The sequence below is a fragment of the Paramisgurnus dabryanus genome, chromosome 5, assembly GCF_030506205.2.
Source record: "Paramisgurnus dabryanus chromosome 5, PD_genome_1.1, whole genome shotgun sequence".
Classification (NCBI taxonomy): Eukaryota; Metazoa; Chordata; class Actinopteri; order Cypriniformes; family Cobitidae; genus Paramisgurnus; species Paramisgurnus dabryanus.
Genome location: NC_133341.1, coordinates 35,474,608 through 35,494,248, shown reverse-complemented (window position 1 = coordinate 35,494,248; position 19,641 = coordinate 35,474,608). Strand labels below are relative to the sequence as shown.

The 19,641-nt window shown below is 35.8% G+C and overlaps 1 protein-coding gene across 2 annotated transcripts; it reads right to left on the bottom strand.

The window, feature by feature from the left end:
- Positions 1-2,857: 2,857 nt before the first annotated feature.
- On the bottom strand, positions 2,858-18,098 carry LOC135732705 (UDP-glucuronosyltransferase 2C1-like). Of its 2 annotated transcripts, XM_065250962.2 has the most exons (8): positions 17,388-18,098; positions 9,432-9,434; positions 5,951-6,574; positions 4,533-4,681; positions 4,162-4,293; positions 3,976-4,063; positions 3,677-3,896; positions 2,858-3,553 (listed from the first exon to the last, which is right to left on the bottom strand). In XM_065250962.2, exons 1-8 carry the CDS (start codon positions 18,094-18,096, stop codon positions 3,271-3,273), a joined length of 2,208 nt encoding a protein of 735 aa, XP_065107034.1. In that variant the 5' UTR covers positions 18,097-18,098; the 3' UTR covers positions 2,858-3,270. The 2 variants fall into 2 exon arrangements, with proteins under 2 accessions (XP_065107034.1, XP_065107033.1); XM_065250961.2 differs by lacking the exons at positions 2,858-3,553; positions 3,677-3,896; positions 3,976-4,063; ... (2 more) ...; positions 5,951-6,574; positions 9,432-9,434 and adding exons at positions 13,982-14,546; positions 14,668-14,887; positions 14,974-15,061; positions 15,184-15,315; positions 15,496-15,644.
- Between the last annotated feature and the right edge of the window lie 1,543 nt (positions 18,099-19,641).

The following is a 19,641-nucleotide window of genomic DNA, read 5'->3' as shown; positions in this document are numbered from 1 at the left end:
TCAAAAAACGTTGGAACGTTGGAACAGATTGGAAAATATGACCAAAACAGAATATAAAGTTATCAACAAAGCACCTGAAGAGACTAATTTCAATTTTTATGTACTTCTAAACACTACAAATATACAACAAAATGCATTTAAGAGCTAAGAAAGTGGATTTAGCATGATATGTCTCCTTTAAAGAAAATAAATACCTTCCGGTAGCGCCGCCATTTTAGTTGCATCCGCAATGAGGAGAGAGTATTAGCGCAGTTTACGGTCTTTTCTTAGTGACGTATGACAAATTCGGAGGGCGGGTCACAGAGCAGCAGCAGAGTAACATCCGTAGGCTGCGTAAGCTCTCATCCTGAATGCGGACACGACTAAGATGGCGGTGCTACCGGAAGGTATTTATTTTCGTTAATAAAGTTTTAAATATGGATATTTCTACAACAACACCGCACTGATTACCCTCAGAAGACCTTTGTTTATCATCCTGGAGTCGTTTGGATTTAATTTGTGAAGGATGGACGCACTTTTTTTGGACTTGAAGGTCGTGGACTATGGGTGGCCCCCATTGTCATGATACGTCATAAACGAGTCACCTGTTGCTACCCCTGAAGTCTAAATTTAAGGTTGGGGCTACGGGGCGGGGCTAACTCAGATAAAACAAACATGGCTATAACCTAAACGGTTTCACGGGTCTTCTCTTTGCATCATATCAAAACACCCGTAACATTACATTTAATCAACTGAAAGATCTAAAACATTTTATAAAATATCCGAAAATGTGTTTGTCTGAAAAACGATGGACATATGCAACTCAGATAGCTTGGGGGTGAGTAAATTATGGGTTTAATATCATTTTTAGCCGAACTGTCCCTTTAGGCGGTCCGCTTCCGTGAGCCGCAGAACTCAATGACGCTCCTGATTGGCTGATTCTCACGCAGCCAGTTCTATTTGCCTGAAAGGGGTCCTTCGTCACATTAACCAAGTGCAAAGGTGTGGTGCTCTTACAGTAAGACAATAAACTTTTTGTACGTTTTTATAAATGGTACAAAGGTAGACAATGTTCAGATAACTGTTAGGAACATTTAGATTGATTTAAACACTCAATAAGTGTCAAAGGGGGTTTTGTCCGTAAAATAAGAAGAAAAGAGATGAAAGTTTCTCAGTATTATCCTCCAATCACAGATTGTGACTGTGCTCTCATTAAAGTCCCATGGTATAACTTTTCTTAGTGTGCTGAAAATACAAATAAAATATAATAAAAATCTCTTATGCATAATCTAACAAACATTAATGAAAAGATACCTCCGCTTCGACTGTGTCTTTTACTCTAACAAACAAATACAGAGCGCCGTTTTCCTCGTCTCATTCAAATCTTGTTAATTAAAAATTAGAAAACAATAACTCAAATGTTAAAAGTCTGAATTTTTAACATTAGATCGCTTACCAATAAAGAACCTATTATCAATGAAATCATTACTGACCAAAATTAAAACGTTTAAAACGGACGATTACATTAGTTTAAATGAATCCACCCCACAAGACTATTATTATAAACACAAACCTCGCTTAAAAGGGAGAGGGGGTGGTGTAGCTACAATCTAAAATAAAATATTTTAAGTAAACCATAAATCTGAACTAAAATTTAGAATTAGGATACGTTCCAACAGCTTTCAAACTGGCAGCTATTAGACTGCTCATTAAAAAACTGCACCTCGACCAGGGAGATCTTAATAATTTTCAATCTCAAAATCAACCTTTTCTCTCAAAAATATTAGAAAAAGTAGTGGCAAGCCAGCTATGCACATTCTTATTGAATAATAGTACGCATGAAAAGTTCCACTCAGGATTCAGGCCCCACCATAGCACAGAGACAGCACTGCTTAGAGTTACAAATTACCTCCTTTTAACATCCGATTGCAGCCTTTGACACAATAGAACACACAATCTTTCTCAATAGACTAGAACACTGTGTTGGCATCAGTGGTCAGGTATTAGCCTGATTTAGATTGTATCTAACAAATCGATATCACTTTGTTTATGTAAATATTGAAGAATCATATCACTCCCCAGTTAAATATGGTGTACCGCAGGGATCAGTTCCAGGCCCTCTCCTGTTCTTGTTATATTTTTACCTCTAGGAGACATTATCAGGAAACATACGTTTTCATTGCTATGCAGATGATACCCAGCTTTACATTTCCTCACATCCTAGCGAAACCCACTAGTTTTCTAAGCTAACAGACTGTATTAGCGATATTAGTGACTGGATGGCAAATAACTTCCTTATGCTAAACTCCAATAAGACAGAGATACTTATTATTGAACCGAATCGCTCCAAACAAATTATACTTTTATAAGTTTACCAGAATTTACGTTTGTTCCATGAAAGCTGTTGTTACTGCTGAAACCGTCTATATTCTGGTTAAACTGGCTGGTTTTAGAGGCAGTTTGTCCACTTCTTAAATCAAGTTTGGTCTTTGGCTAGAAGATCAGCTGATCGACAGCTAAATAAAAGCTTAACACCAACTTGACCAGCATTGCCAGGCCATTGACAGATTCTGCTGGTTTTCAGCATGGGCAATTTATACATTTTGTTGAATGTATTCTGCAAAATTAAAATTATATTTAAGAAAATTTTGATATACCTTTACTCTACTTGTGTTTTCCATGCATTTATTTTACCATGCAGATGTCCATAATGTGCCGTGCTTCGTGCTTTTCAAAAAAGTGAATCATTTTACAAATTAATTTAAAGTTTCACAAAGCTTCCCTCCTCCTTTCATCACCAAAGCATTTCCATCAAATAATCATAATGTAATGGTAAAAGCAAATTCACTCGAAAAACCACTCAAGTAAATTTTTTAAAAAGCCTTTAATTCACTGAGCTATAATGTAAAATATTAAAATTGGAGATATACGCGTTTTGGCTTACAAACCCTTCTCTTCATAATGTAACTCTTAAGCAACACTTAATAAACATTTACACTACTATATTTCTCATGATCATCATAAAACTCCATAAAATCAAAGTGCATGGCCAGAATCCCCAGATAAAGCTGATTTCAAAATAAAAGTCTAAGGAATGTGAATAGCGACACTAATAGACAAATCATCTCCTGTAGAAACACAGATTTTTTTATTTGAATTTCAAAAAGAGATAAAGTTTTAACATTGTTTGTTGTTGTCTTTTAATTCATTCCAGGAAATGTGAAAATATTTATGTGAGAATTATTACAAAAAAGAATATAGAAAATGTTTAATAATTTTTCAAAGTCTACTTCACTCCTTTTTACTTTTGTGCTTTGATCTAAAACAGTAACGTATTATAAGGCACTTACAGATTTTAAAGAAGATGTAGAGGACTACAGTCACAATAATGAATAGAAAAGCAAACACATCCAGACAGTGGTACTGATACCAGGTAAGATTATGAGCCTCAACACGCAGATGTTTAGCACCTTTATTACGCATGACAAACTCAATCCAGAAAACTGCTTCATCCAGAGGCTTCATCGGTCTGTCATGATGAATCCTGGATAACCGCATAGCATTCTCTTTATACCTGTGGGAAATAAGACAAATGTTGTAATGTTGTGCAGTAAACGGATCACATACGTAAAAATAATTTGAAAGCGAAATCATGATGTGCGATGAATCAGTCAACCAAAAGTATAGAGGGACTCACGAGGTGTCGGTAATGACAGCGTTGAGTCCTTCTAACAAATCTTCAGTCGTCATGCTGTAGAAGTCAATGATAACAGCGGCTCCTTTGGCTTTCATATGGGCCATGTTATCAGGCTGGTCACCAAACAACGGGATGCCGACCATCGGTACACCGTGATATATGGCTTCATATATACCATTAGTGCCTCCATGAGTTATAAATGCTCTGGTTTTAGAATGACCTGAACCAAGAAGAAACTCATGTTTTTTATGCTAACAAAATCCATTTACGTCATGTTATGTTAAAATTTGAACACAAACCTAATAAATCATTTTGAGGAATCCAGTCATAGATTCTGGTGTTTGGTCCAAGAGTATCGGGCTTCTCCCCCATGTATCGCCATAAGACCTGTAAGTAATAAAAACATTTATATAAAGTATACTTATTCACAGATGATTTTAAACACTATGAAACCCATATTACAGTATGTAAAAATATTAAATAACCTTCTGAGGTATCTGTGCCAGTGCAGAGGCGATTGTATTGCTTTTCTCTTTGGTCATATTTTTTACCATAGACCCCAGAGAAAACACCACTATCCCATCATCTCCTGAACTCTGGACAAACTCCTCCATATCCTACAGACACACAAAAAAATATGACTACATATTTCTGGACAACCTGAAATATGTTACATCAGTATGATTAATGGCACTTTCCAAGAGAAATGTCTGTCCAAATACAAATTATCAAAAACTTTTCCAAAAATACTTATAATGGGCTTACTTATCATCATTCTCATGTAAAGTAATAATTCATATGAAGTATCTCTAATCTTTTGAGAAGCATCTCTGATCTTTTTAACAGCAAAATGCACCTTAGGTAACGGTTTGGCAGGGGTGCAGTGAATCCCTCCGATGTATTTGAAATTGGGCAGGAATGGCCGTGGATACTCAAAGTCCCAGTAGGTTCTGATTAACCAGATATCAGCTTTACCCATCATCTCACAATAGGAACTGGGCCGTCCTGCAATAAAATTAAAAAGTGCTTGCTAACTTAACCCAAAGTTTTTTGGATGGTATTTAAAGACACATTTATAAATGATTATTTTAAACTTAAATAGCATTACAAAATTGCTTTATGATGCATGTGTCTGAACTCTTATGTTACTCCAATAGCATATAACATAAGTCTCAAATTAAACACATATCTTTTTGTGTGTTTCTAGGGTTGTTACGGTATGAGATTTTTATGGTACGATAATCGTTTCAGAAAAAAATCACGGTTGGTTTCACGGTAGCTGTAAACTAGACTGTAAACATATTATTCTTTACTGTGAAGTTAACAATTTTAACATGGTGGTTTATGGTATTTGACTCCCCTTTGGAGCCAGCCTCAAGCAACCAGTCAATGAATTGCAGTTTAAATCTCTTCCATATTGGCTTTATCAGAAAGATCGGAAGGTTGCCCCTCGGTCACCACATGAAAAAAAATACAATCGCTACTTCCGTTTCATGGCGACTTTAATTTTATTGGCCAAAACCGTGGATTTTTTCACGGTACGATAACCACACATGTCAATATTGTGTCATATTGCCAAACAGGTATACCGTTACAACTACAGTTGGGAACAAAGTACCGGTTCTGTTTTATAAATAGAACCAGAACCACGTGTAATTCTTAAGTTTTGGTTCTAAAAGCGGTTCCGATGCGCTGGCTGTACAAACACTTGCTCCAGCACAGCATAAATCTCAAATCATGCAGTGTTTTCAAATGTTTGAGAACTACTGCTACTAACATGTCCACTTTACTAGGAATAAACCTTACGAGGGCTACTTCAACTAGAATAAATGTTGTAGTGAGTGAAAATATCAATTCACATTACATTTAAAATATTTTGACAGTAATTAATATACACAAATGGATTTGTTTAAGTATTGTGCATTATTTTTCATATTTATTCTATTATAATAGAATCAGAATTCTATTAGGCAGAACTGGAACCGGAATATTTTATTTTTTTTACAATACACTAGTGACAACCCTGTTGCTGTCACACACTTAGGTAATAGCATAAGTTGACGAATGCATTGGGACCAAGCTTCTATCATCACTGTTGGATAAAACCAGCTAAAGCCAGCCTACATCGGTTTTATCTGGCCTGCCAGATTCCAGTCTGGCCGAGCTAGCCACCTAAAGCCAGCATGCTAGCTAAGCACAGAATTTTGCTTGTTTTAAACCACAATTTAAGAAGTTGAACTAGTTTTGAACCATAAACACAAATTTTAAACTCACCTAAATATTCAGTGTAGTAGTTGTCAAACATTTTCCACATCATTTTGGCGAAAGCATCTTGTGAAAGGTAGAAGAGCAGACTCGCGATTCGCTCTGTAAAACTCATCTTGTCTGTGAGTTTACTCATGGTTCCTGGTACATATGATGGTGGAGCTGGGATCTGACCACACAACCTCTCTGCAACGTTAGCGATGGAGAATCGAAATGTGTACACCAAGGGAATGTTTAATTCTTCTGCCAATATATCACTGCATGGGTAGATTGGGTCGGACAAAATAACATCAAACTTCCCCTGTTGCAATTTATCCAACATCCCTGGAGATTTGAGAATGCCGTCGCAGTACGAAAGACCCATATGCAGACTTTTGGAGGCAAGCTGGTAAAATTTTGTTATAATCTGGAGTAGATTTAATTTTTCTATCTCATACATTGAGAACTGCAGCATTTCCTCAAGAAAAGCAAACATCTCTTTAGAAGACATTGACATATTAAAGTCCACACGATTGAAGGGATCCGACTCTTTGACGTTCATTACCATCACAGCATCAGGCAGCAGAACGGTAACATTGTGTCCTCTGTCCACCAATGTTTCCAACACAATCTTGAGATTAATCCAATGACTGCCTTCAGTTGGATAAACTAAAACATTCCCACATTGTGCTGGACCGATAGCAATGAGCAAAGAAAGAAAACAAGCTACAAATCTCATTCTGATTTCTATTGAAGCAGTGTTTGATCGTGTGTGATCGTTCAGTCTTCCTCGATCTTATACTATCATGTATAATTATTAACCTAGAATATACAATAATAAAGGACAAGACGTGATGGTGTTCATACAGTAAAGCAATAAACTGTTTAGGTGAAAGGTATAGAAAGTTCATGTGAACTATAAAAAGATTCAGTGTCGTTAGTCAATATTTGATGGATAGTGAACGCCAAATCTATTTATATATGAGGAATATAACAACATAAAGGGATTTGTCCTAAGTGGCAATAAGATGAGAAATTAAAAAATTGCTCATCGAATTACAAAGATGAAAGTTGTGTCAATGTTTTTGTCTTGCTCATGCAGAATGTGACTGATCTGTGTTAAAAGTCCCAAGGTACAAAAGTCCCAACTTTCCTTCGTCTGCTGAAAATACAGAAAATGTATAATTATTCAATTAAATATTATTCAAAAGATGCATCAATTTAATATAACTAATTAATTTATATAACATGTACATATGGGTAATTATATATTTGCAGATACATTTGGTGTCAAGTCTTTTATTTTCTGCATTTTTCAAATGGTTATATTTTTCATTATTTTAATAACATGGATAACATGATGTCACAGGCCATAACAAAATATGTTAGCCTAGAAATCTAGACGCACCCTAGCGGCCGCAAAATATATTTGCTGCCAGGGTTTAGTCTAGGCACTCACAATACACTTAACAGCTCCAAAAACCAAAATTTGGTCAGGCCAATCACATCGTGTGTAGCGTCTGTGGGGCGGGCTTAACATGATGACGACAGAGCTGCAACGGTTCCTAGTTGAAAACAAAGAATGGCTGCTGCTGCTGGCGAACAGCTTTCTTTTGAAGCGGCTTTGGCCGCGACTCTGGAGGACTTAGACTTATGTTTTTCTTTGAGAGAAGAGCAAATAAACCCTACTGAAGTCCTTTTTAAGCAAGAAAGATGTGTTTGGAGTTTTGCCGACTGGTTACGGTAACTACGTCACCTTCTTCGTTGCTCTGATTGGTCATAGCGCTATCCTATTGCGTGCAGAGGCATTTTGAGGGACAACCTTATATCCCGCCCCTTGCATTGAGCCGTTTGTGTGAAGAGTTGCCAGACCTTACATCTTGATGTAGGTCTGGCTAACCAGGCTAAAAATATGTGACATTGAACCATAAAACCAGTCATATGGGTAAATTGTTTAAACTGAGATTCATACATCATCTCAAAGCTGAATAAATAAGCTTTCCAATGACATTGGGTTTGTAGGACTAGGGTGGTATGACCAAAAATCAATTTCACACAATGAGTCATTTTATTTCATGGTATATATGCTTTTCAGCTTAATGTTTATATTGTTTTACAAATTTGCTGACTGGTTTTAAAGAGTACCTATTGTCTGAATTACGATTTTACTCTTCCTTTGGTGTATAAGTGTGTATTAGTACATGTTAATGATATGCAAAAGGTACAAACCCCAAAGTAAACAATGGCGCGAGCTATAACGCAAATCTCTTTTCTTGGACTACACCAAACACACTTGTAGGCAACAATTTACTTCCTGGGCCTGTTGACTTGCACAAGAATGATATTATCATAATTCCTCCCACTTCGAACTTACAGCCTGTAAGTTAGGCCCTGTAGCATTGCATTGTGACCGAATCTTTCAAACATGGTAAGAAGCATCACATTTAAAAATGTAATAAGTTCAAATTAGTGTTAAAATAAAAATGCACTAAATATAACAAAAGATTATTTCTTGATAGACAGAATCTTGTTTTTAAATGAGTTATTTGTTTTCTAGGCTAGTGAAGATATAGTATGCATTGTATTTTGTATTTATTCTTACACCGTTGCGTTTCTTTCTCATCTTTCTGATCAAAGATGTTTGTACTACGAGTTTTGTCTTAGCTTGCTTAAAGTTCAGAAAACTTTACAAAAATTGAGAGAGAGAGAGAGAGAGAGAGAGAGAGCAAGAGAGAGAGGGGGAGAGAGCAGCCGTTCTCACATGTGCTTATTATGAAATTACAGAATTTCCTCGTTTATTTGTTATGAGTGGATTATTTCTCGTTTCTTCTTCAACGGGATTGCGGAGGCGGCCACGCCCACTTATTTACATTCCGCGAAATACACAGAATATGAAACGTTACGTCTGACATTTTATTTCACGGTAACGGAATATATGAAACTACCTTTAAAGAGTGTCAAAATCAAGCCATTTACAACTGCATTGTGTGTGTATATATATATATATATATATATATATATATATATATATATATATATATATATATATATATATATATATATATATATAATGCATTATATAGATTGTTTATATTTACAGTAGGAAAGTTTCAAAATATCTTCATAGCACATGACCTTTTAAAATTATAATTTTGACCCATATAATGTATTTTTGGCTTTTGTCACTGTCACTTATGACTGGTTTTGTGGTCCAGACTCCAGGGTCTCATTTTCTGTCTTGTGATCCATCACCCATATGTTTGCATTAGAGGTCATTTTTAGCACAGTATATTTCGTTTTCCTTAACTAAAACAATTAAGTTTGAAAGTTGAAAATCATTCAGCAACGCTTCAAACATTTATGACTCCTCTGTTTTAAATCGATGCTTCCGAGCACGTGACTTCAGCAAATGATGCGTCATATTTGGTTGGGTGTATTATTACACTCATAGAGACAGAGCGCCGATATGCAAATTTGAAAACCACGCCCACCGGGGGGAAAACAATCCAACCGTCTTCATTGACTTTGTATTGCGAGAAGCCGCCTCCTTGTCATTTCTGGCTTGTAACAAAAAACAGAATAATGCCTAAAAGCTGCTGTGTGACAATATGTACAGCTAACAAGCCAAAGAACCCAGAAATAAGTTTTTATAAGCTGTCGAGCCGTAAAACCCAGCTTTTAAGGAGAATAAAGTGGATCGCCGACTACGTTTTCCCCTATTGGACGCAGTTTTACTAATAGGAGTACTATGAAAAGTTGCCTGTTTCCATTTCTGTGTCTTTAAACGCTCGTTTTTTTTTTGGAGTTGAAAGCTTATAAAAACGTATTTGTTTTTTTGGGGTTGTTAGATGTACACCTTGTCACACACAAGCTTTTAGGTATTAATCTGTTTTTAAGTTTAATCTGTAAATAAGTTTTTATAAGCTGTCGACCCCAAAAACGAGCGTTTAAAGACACAGAAATGGATACAGGCAACTTTTCATAGTAATACTATTAGTAGAACTGCGTCCAAGCCAGAAATGACAAGGGGGCGGCTTCTCGCAATACAAAGTCAATGGAGACTAATCCAGGATTGTTTTCCCCCCCCGGTGGGCGTGGTTTTCAGGTTATGATGCGCGGCGCTCTGTCTCTATAAACACTTTATAATTCAAACCTCTTTTCCCAAACAAACTTACACTGTTTGGAATGCACCCATCTCGTGTCCTTGTTCAGGTAACATAAAGTATTAAATCAGAGTAATTAAATCCGGTTTGGAATATTACATTTTATTTTGCCAAAACAAACAATATATATTAACGGTAAATGTGTTTTAAGCTTGTGCAAGCATTTATTTCACCAGCAGGTGTCCTCAGTGAGCCGTTTATTGATTCAAAGTTTCGTTTCTCGTCCTCTCATCAATCCGCATTTCCAACAAGTAAACATATATTTAAAACTCTTAAATAAATCTCTAAAGACACTTAATCAAAGTTTAAACTACTTACAGTTAAATATTTCTCAACGTCAGACGTTTGAGTCGCTAAATCACAGCTTCACACTCAGAAGACCGCAGTGCGTGACCAGTAACCCCTCAGGTAAAACTGATTTCAAAATAAAAGTCGTAGAGGTCTGAGAATCAACAGTAATGGACGTTAAAGATGTGTAAAGATTTAATTGTATTATTCATTACACTTTATATACTATTCACACATTAATTAATTATATATATTTTTAGTGCAGCTAATATTTATATGAAATATTACAATGCATGCAAACAAAACGCATGCTTTGACAACCATGCATCTCATAATCGCTGGTTTTATCCTTTGTTGTAGGAAAATAAATATTTAAATCTGAATTTGATATTAACATTTTAATTATTATTTGTTAGTATTAGTGTTTAATAGACATAGTGTTTGTGCAAAGAATTATAACAGATTTTAAAGAATCTTTATTAAAATTTGTTTCACTCCCTTTTGCTTTTTTGCTTTGATCTAAAACAGTAACGAATTATTAGGATCTTACAGATTTTAAAGAAAATGTAGAGGACTACGGTCACAATAGTGAATAGAAAAGCAAACACATCCAGACAGTGGTACTGATACCAGGTAAGATTATGAGCCTCAACACGCAGATGTTTAGCACCTTTATTACGCATGACAAACTCAATCCAGAAAACTGCTTCATCCAGAGGCTTCATCGGTCTGTCATGATGAATCCTGGATAACCGCATAGCATTCTGTTTATATCTGTGGGAAATAAGACAAATGTTGTAATGTTGTGTGGTAAGAATGCATCACAAACGTAAAAAATATTTAGAAAGTGGAATCATGATGTGCGAAGAATCAGTCAACCAAAAGTACAGAGGGACTCACGAGGTGTCGGTAATGACAGCGTTGAGTCCGTCTAACAGATCTTCAGTCTTCATATTGTTGAAGTCCATGATAACAGCCGCTCCTTTGGCTTTCATATGGGCCATGTTATCAGGCTGGTCACCAAACAACGGGATGCCGACCATCGGTACACCATGATATATGGCTTCATATATACCATTAGTGCCTCCATGAGTTATAAATGCTCTGGTTTTACGATGACCTGAAGCATGAAAAATCTTAAGAAACTCATTTATTCATGCTAACAAAATCAATTTACGTCATGTTACTTTAAAATTTTAACACCAACCCAGTAAATCATTTTGAGGGATCCAGTCATAGATTCTGGTGTTTGGTCCAAGAGTATCAGGCTTCTCCCCCATGTATCGCCATAAGACCTGAGAAAAATCTCAAAGTGTTTGAGGAAGGCAGGGATATCTGAAGCTACAAAAATGTATGGTATGTGGAAAATAATGTGTTTTTAACCACGCAAACACATTGTATTATACCAAATACACAAAATAACACTGTTTTAGCAATGAAATAGGTGCACTTTCACTAAATGCAAGTTCAAATTAAAGTGAAAATGCACTGACGATAACAAAAGATTATGTCTTGAAAGATAGAATCTTGTTTTTAAATTAGTTATTTGTTTTGTAGGCTATTGAAGATATAGTATGCATTGTATTTTGTATTTGAAGAGTTTGGTTCCAAAACCAATAAATCCATTTTGACAAATTTCGGTAAAAACGTGTTTTCTATACCAAGAAAGTGACAAGATGAAAACCACTATTTTCTGTTGCAAACTTTCACATAGCATCTTTAGACTATAAAAACATAAAAAATTCAAATCCATAACTTGATTTTCAAAGATTTATTATAAAAACAAATAATTTTTTCCACAAAATGCAATAAATCCATGACACCTTTTTTCAAAATTCTATGAATCTATTAAATCAATGTATAAATGTGCATTCATTTTTGCCATTTTATATTCATTTAGTTGAACAGTTGTACACACTGATTAAAAAAAAACATTAATGGCATTAATCAAAACACTTACTTTGTCATATTAGGAACACTGTCATTGCTGCGCGGTTATACTTGACGTCGTGCTTAACATTTTTCACAGCGATCAGCTACTCATAATTTTGAGTAAAATTATGGAAAGTTTTTCATAAGATCCTCTGGGGTCAATGTGTTAGCACGAGAGAAGCTAGCTGATCGTCTCCCGAGTGCCTCTCGCGTAAATTATTAGATGTTGATGACTTACGTTTCTTTCCCTTCCCAGAAAACCACAGGTTTATCAATGCTATTAAAGTATTATTTTGTTTTTGTTTCTTTGTTGATCACGAAGTACAAAGTAGATGAGGAAAACTAGTACTCTGTGTATTCAACACGCCACCATTGTTTGTTTACATTGCGTGGAATGGTGTGCTGTAATTTGTGGAGCGGATTTATTGCATTCTGTAGAAAAGGAGGAGTGGCGTTTATTGCGTTTTGGGAAAAAAGGGAGAAAAGATGATAGAATAACACAGCGGATATTGGATTTTGCATAAAATTAAGAATTTACTTTTAAATACTGACCTGATATAATACTGATTTTGGCAGTAACCCATTTTTTTCAAAAATGGCCTTTATTGCGTTTTGGAACAAAACTCTTCATTTATTCATACACTATATTAAAAATATGCAATATGTAAAACGAACAAGTATGAATATGCACAAACCAGACAGGGAAAATATCTGTATATGAGATCTTTAGATATGGAGATTATAAATATGACAGGTGCTATGAGGTGATGATCATGGAGTCTGTTTTAAGATGATCTTAAGCCCTGGATTAACTGGGTTTTATTATTAAATTAAAGAAATTCCTCATTAATTAGTGGATGATTTCCTATTTTTCTTCAACGGGATTGCCGAGTCGGCCACGCCCACTTATTTACATTCCGCGAAATACACAGAATAGAAAAAATCTTTTACGTCTGACATTTAATTTCACGGTAACTGAATATACCGCCATAGACAGGATAATACTACAAAATATTAAGAAATAAAGTGTTATTATATTTACAGTAGGAAAGTTACAAAATATCTTCATAGCACGATCTTTACTTAAAAATCCTTATAATTTTTGGCATGAAAAAAAATAATTTTGACCCATATAATTTATTTTTTGCTTTTGCTAGAAATAAACCTTTCTCACTTATGGTTTTGTGGTCTAGGGTCTCATTTTCTGTCTTGTGATCCATCACCCATATGTTTGCATTGCTTGGAGGTCATTTATGACTCCTCTGGTGTGAATCGATGCTTCCGAGCACGTACCAAACGTGCCATATCACGTGAATTCAGCAAATGAGTATTGATATGGGTGGATGTATTACACTCATAAATCTTCATAATTCAAACCCCTGTTCCCAAACAAACTTATACTGTTTAGAATGCACAGTCGTTTCTCATCCTCTCATCACTCCGCAGTTTCAACAAGTAATCATATTTTAAAACTCTTAAATAACTCTATAAATCAAAGTTTAAACTACTTACAGTTAACTATTTATCAACGTCAGACTGTTATAAAGTGATGTTTGAGTCGCTAAATAACAGCTTTACACTGAAGACCGCAGTGTGTGACCAGTAACCCCTCAGGTAAAACTGCTTCAAAATAAAAGTCGTAGAGGTCTGAGATGCAATAGTAAAGACTTTAAAGGTGTGTAAATATTTTCTTTTATTATTCAAAAAAGTTATATACTATGCACACTCAATTCATTATTTATTTTAGTGCAGCAAATTTTATATGAAATATTACAATGCATTGATAACCATGCATCTCATAATTGCTGGCTTAATCCTGTGATGTGGGAGAATAAACATTTAAATCTGAATTTTAAAAAGATATTAACATTTGAATTATTATTTGTTATAATTAGTGTATAGACATAGTGTTTGTGCAAAGAATAAAGAAGATTTAAAAGAATCTTTATTAAAATCTGTTTCACTCCCGCTTGCTTTTCTGCTTTGATCTAAAACAGTAGCGTATTATAAAGCACTTACAGATTTTAAAGAAGATGTAAAGGACTGCAGTCACAATAGTGAATAGAAAAGCAAACACATCCAAACAGTGGTACTGATACCAGGTAAGATTATGAGCCTCAACACGCAGATGTTTAGCACCTTTATTACGCATGACAAACTCAATCCAGAAAACTGCTTCATCCAGAGGCTTCATCGGTCTGTCATGATGAATCCTGGATAACCGCATTGCATTCTCTTTATACCTGTGGGAAATAAGACAAATGTTGTAATGTTGTGCGGTAAGAATGCATCACAAACCTCAAAATATTTCGAAAGCAAAATCACAATGTGTGATTAAATCTGTTAAAGTACAGAGGGACTCACGAGGTGTCGGTAATGACAGCGTTGAGTCCGTCTAACAGATCTTCAGTCTTCATACTGTTGAAGTCCATGATAACAGCCGCTCCTTTGGCTTTCATATGGACCATGTTATCAGGCTGGTCACCAAACAACGGGATGCCGACCATCGGTACACCGTGATATATGGCTTCATATATTCCATTAGTGCCTCCATGAGTTATAAATGCTCTGGTTTTAGGATGACCTGAACCATGAAAAATCTTAAGAAACTCATTTATTCATGCTAACGAAATCAAAAACGTCATGTTATGTTAAAATTTTAACACAAACCCAATAAATCATTTTGAGGGATCCAGTCATAGATTCTGGTGTTTGGTCCAATAGTATCAGGCTTCTCCCCCATGTATCGCCATAAGACCTGTAAGTAATAAAATCATTTATATAAAGTATACTTATTCACAGATGATCACTGTATAATAAATAACAAAGAAAGAATTACTACTTCCCCTACTCAAACTCTCAGTAAAAATGTTAAGTAACCTTCTGAGGTATCTGTGCCAGTGCAGAAGCGATTGTATTGCTCTTCTCTTTGGTCATATTTTTTACCATAGACCCCAGAGAAAACACAACTATCCCATCCTCTCCTGAACTCTGGACAAACTCCTCCATATCCTACAGACACACAAAAACACAATTTATGGGAAATATGTGACTATATATTTCTGGACAACCTGAAGTATGTTACAACAGCATGATTCCTTACTATAATTATAAAATGTGCAATAATAATTAAGATGAAGTATCTCTAATCTTTTGAGAAGCATCTCTGATCTTATTAACAGTAAAATGCACCTTAGGTAACGGTTTGGCAGGGGTGCAGTGACTCCCTCCGATGTATTTGAAATTGGGCAGCAATGGCTTTGGATACTCAAAGTCCCAGTAGGTTCTAATTAACCAGATATCAGCTTTACCCATCATCTCACAATAGGTAGTGGGTCGTCCTGCAATAAAAAGTGCCTGCTAACTTAACTTAAAATTAACACATCAAGATTTTACAAATGATTATTAAAAATTTTAGTGGCCTTACAAAATTGCTACATGTGTCTGAATCCTTATGTTACTCCAATAGCATATAACATAAGTCTTAAATTAAACACATCTCTTTTTGTGTGTTTCTAGGGTTGTAACGTATGAGATTTTTATGGTTTGATAATCGTTTTAGAAAACAATTTAATTAAAAATGAATGTGCCTTCATAATCTTTCATCAAAAATGCAGATCTCCTCCCCTCCTCAAAACAATCTTCCTTTACTTCCAGTCATATGGATGGCAGGTGGATTTTGCTCGGATTTACGTCACCACATGGAAAATAAGACAATTGACCTATGGCTAAGCCACGCCCCAAACGTGATGAGCCAATCACAATGCGCATATACCCAATACACTCTGACATTTTCTGCTTTCTCGTCCATTAAAATGCATTGCAGTTAGTCAGTTTTCATTTGTTTTTATATGTTTTTTATTGTCAATTTAATTTTAAAATGGTCAAACAGTGTGCATGGGGTACATGCAACTCCGACACTAGGTATCCCCGAAAGTCTGAAAAATTTTGTATTTTTTACCCTTTCCCAAGGGACATTTCAACCGAGATAACATTAAAGTGTCTCCTCTGGATGAAGTTATGCGGTAGACCACACCACCAACTAAATGGGGATAAATTAAACAAACATGTCTACATCTGTTCTAAGCTAAGTCAACAACGTATTTGAACGTTATCTTTAACATCTCTAATGTAGCGTTAGCCTAAAATTTGAAAACGTTAACATTAGCTTCTAGCTGCGTTGTACGTCATGTCACTTAGCTTCATTAACTATCTGTAATTATCTGTAGATAACCCGAGATAACAGATGTTATTTGTAATCGCAATGTTGTGCTGAATGATTCATGTAAATACCAAACTAACGGAGAGATACTCTTGGTAAAGATGGTAAAAAGGCTTGTCCAGTATGCAACTTAGACCTACATATTTAATTTGATCATGATGGCAACGAGATGTGGTTAATCGCGTTTACACTGTGACCTGTACATTTTTGCCTGGAGCTGATGCTTTTCATCGACCTTCACAACAATATAATTATTAATATAACCCCTCCAATGCATAGTTAAGGCCCTTTTGGTGACTTCGAGATGATATATAGTCTTTCTGTCTTCAAAAATCTGGGCAGTCAAAAGGCTGCCATAGCGCCTGTCACCGAATGTTGATTGTTTGTTCAAGTGAGTGGAGGGGGCGTGGCTTAGCCGTAGGTCAATTGATACTTCCGTTTCATGGCGACTTTAATTTTATTTGCCAAAACTGTGGATAAGCAAATGTTCACGGTACGATAACCGTACATGGTATGCCGCAACACCGGTATACCATTACAGCTAGGGTTGGGAAGAAAGAACCGTTTCTTTTTTTAGAACCGTTTCTGTTATTTAAATGGAACCAGAACCACACAGAATTCTTAAGTTTCGGTTCTAAAAGCGGTTCGATGCGATGCATGGGCAAAGCATTGGAAGCGGTCACTTTAAATTAAGCTGGTCGCTTAAGCTGGTTTTATTCGGCCTGCCAGATTCCAGTCTGGCAAAGATGGCCACCTAAAGCCAGCATGCTAGCTATAACATATGCACTGAATTTTGCTTGTTTTAAACCACAATTTAAGAAGTTGAACTAGTTTTGAACCATAAACACAAATTTTAACTCACCTAAATATTCAGTGTAGTAGTTGTCAAACTTTTTCCACATAAATTTGGAAAAAGCATCTTGTGAAAGGTAGAAGAGCAGACTCGCGATTCGCTCTGTAAAACTCATCTTGTCTGTGAGTTTACTCATGGCTCCTGGTACATATGATGGTGGAGCTGGGATCTGAGCACACAACCTCTCTGCAGCGTTAGCGATGGAGAATCGAAACGTGAACACCAAGGGAATGTTTAACTTTTCGGCCAATATATCACTGCATGGGAACATTGGGTCGGACAGAATTACATCAAACTTCCCCTGTTGCAATTTATCCAACAAGCCTGGAGATTTCAGAATGCCGTCGCAGTACGAAAGACCCATATCCAGATGTTTGGAGCCAAGCTGGTAAAATTTTATTATAATCTGGAGTGGGTTTAATTTTTCAATCTCATACATCGATAACTGCAGCATTTCCTCAATGAAAGCAAACATCTCCTTGGAAGAAATTGGCATATTAAAGTCCACACGATTGTAGGGATCCGAATCTTTGACGTTCATTGCCATCACGGCATCTGGCAGCAGAACGGTAACATTGTGTCCTCTGTCCACCAATGTTTCCAACACAATCTTGAGATTAATCCAATGACTGCCTTCAGTTGGATAGACTAAAACATTCCCACATTGTGCTGGACCGATAGCAATGAGCAAAGAAAGAAAAAAAGCTAAAAATCTCATGATTTCTTTTAAAGCAGTGATTGATCGTGTGTGGTCGTTCAGTCTTCCTCGATCTTATACTATCATGTATAATTATTAACCTAGAAAATGAACTTATCAACGACAAAGGCGTGGTGGTGTTCATACAGTAAGCCAATAAATTGTTTAGGTAAAAGGTAGAGAAGTTCATGTGAACTATAAAAAGATTCAGTGTCGTTTGTCAATTTTTGATGGATAATGAACACCAAATCTATTTATATATGAAAAATATAACAACATAAAGGGATTTGTCCTAAGTGGTAATACGATGAGAAATTCAAAAATTGCTCATAGAAGTACAAAGATGAAAGTTGTGTAAATGTTATTTTTTTGCTCATGCAGAATGTGACTGCACTGTGTTAAAAGTCCCAAGGTACAAAAGTCCCAACTTTTCTTCGTGTGCTGAAAATACAGAAATTGAAAATTAGAAAAATATAAATTAAAAGATGCATCAATTTAGTATCACTAATTATTTCATATTACATGTACATTTGGGTAGTTATATAATTGCAGGTACAAGTCTTTTATTTTCTGCATTTTTCAAATGGTTATATTTTTCATTATTTTTATAACATGGATAACATGATGTTACAGGCCATAACAAAATATGTGACCATGAACCATAAAACCAGTCAAATGTGTAATTTTTTTAAACTGAGATTCATACATTATCTGAAAGCTGAATAAATAAGCTTTCCATTGATGTTGGGTTTGTTGAATCAATGTCATGCAATGAGTCTTTTTATTTTCAGGTATACAGCGGGGAAAATAAGTATATGACACATCAGCATTTTTATCAGTAAGGGGATTTCTAAGTGGGCTATTGACACAAAATTTCCACCAGATGTAGCCATCAAGACAAAGAAATACAAATAAATCAGAACATTTAAGTATACAAGTTGAGTCATAATAAATAAAGTGAAATGACCCAGGGAATAAGTATTGAACACATGAAGAGAACAAGATGCAAAATGAATAGAAGAAAGCCAGGAGATCACCTGCAAACTGTCAGTACTGATAGAGAAACCCTGCCCCCTATCAGTACTAATTGATATCAGCTGCAAAGAAGAAGAAGAAGAAGAAGAAGGAGAAACACAGGAAAGACTTCATGATGGGTAAAAGCAAAGAACTCTCTCAGGATCTTTGTTATCTTATCGTTGAAAAGCATTATGATAGGAATGGTTATAGGTGCATTTCCAGAATGATAAATGTTCATGTGAGCACTGTGGGGGCCATTATCCAGAAATTGAATGAGCATCACTTCACCATAAACCGGCTATGATCAGGTGCACCACATAAGATCCCTGTCCGAGGAGTCCAAAGAATTATCAGGAGAGTTCTTCAAGAGCCAAGAACCACTCGGGCAGAACTTCAGGAAGACCTTGCATCAGCAGGTACTGTTGTTTCAAAGAAAACTTTAAGCAATGCACTGAACCGCCATGGCATGCATGCACGCTCAACAGCAGCTTATTAATACCAGACAAAGTTGGTATTTCTGTCCAGAAACATTGAAATTTATACATGGTC

What these genes read in the sequence shown, in the direction of transcription:
- LOC135732705 (XM_065250962.2), bottom strand. Translation starts at nt 18,096, where the DNA reads ATGAGATTTTTAGCTTTTTTTCTTTCTTTGCTCATTGCTATCGGTCCA. An exon ending in CTACTACACTGAATATTTAG is followed by an intron (nt 4,682 to 5,950) that starts GTGAGTTTAAAA and finishes ATTTTATTGCAG; the next exon opens with GACGGCCCAGTTCCTATTGT. An exon ending in CTGCCAAACCGTTACCTAAG is followed by an intron (nt 4,294 to 4,532) that starts GTGCATTTTGCT and finishes GTGTGTCTGTAG; the next exon opens with GATATGGAGGAGTTTGTCCA.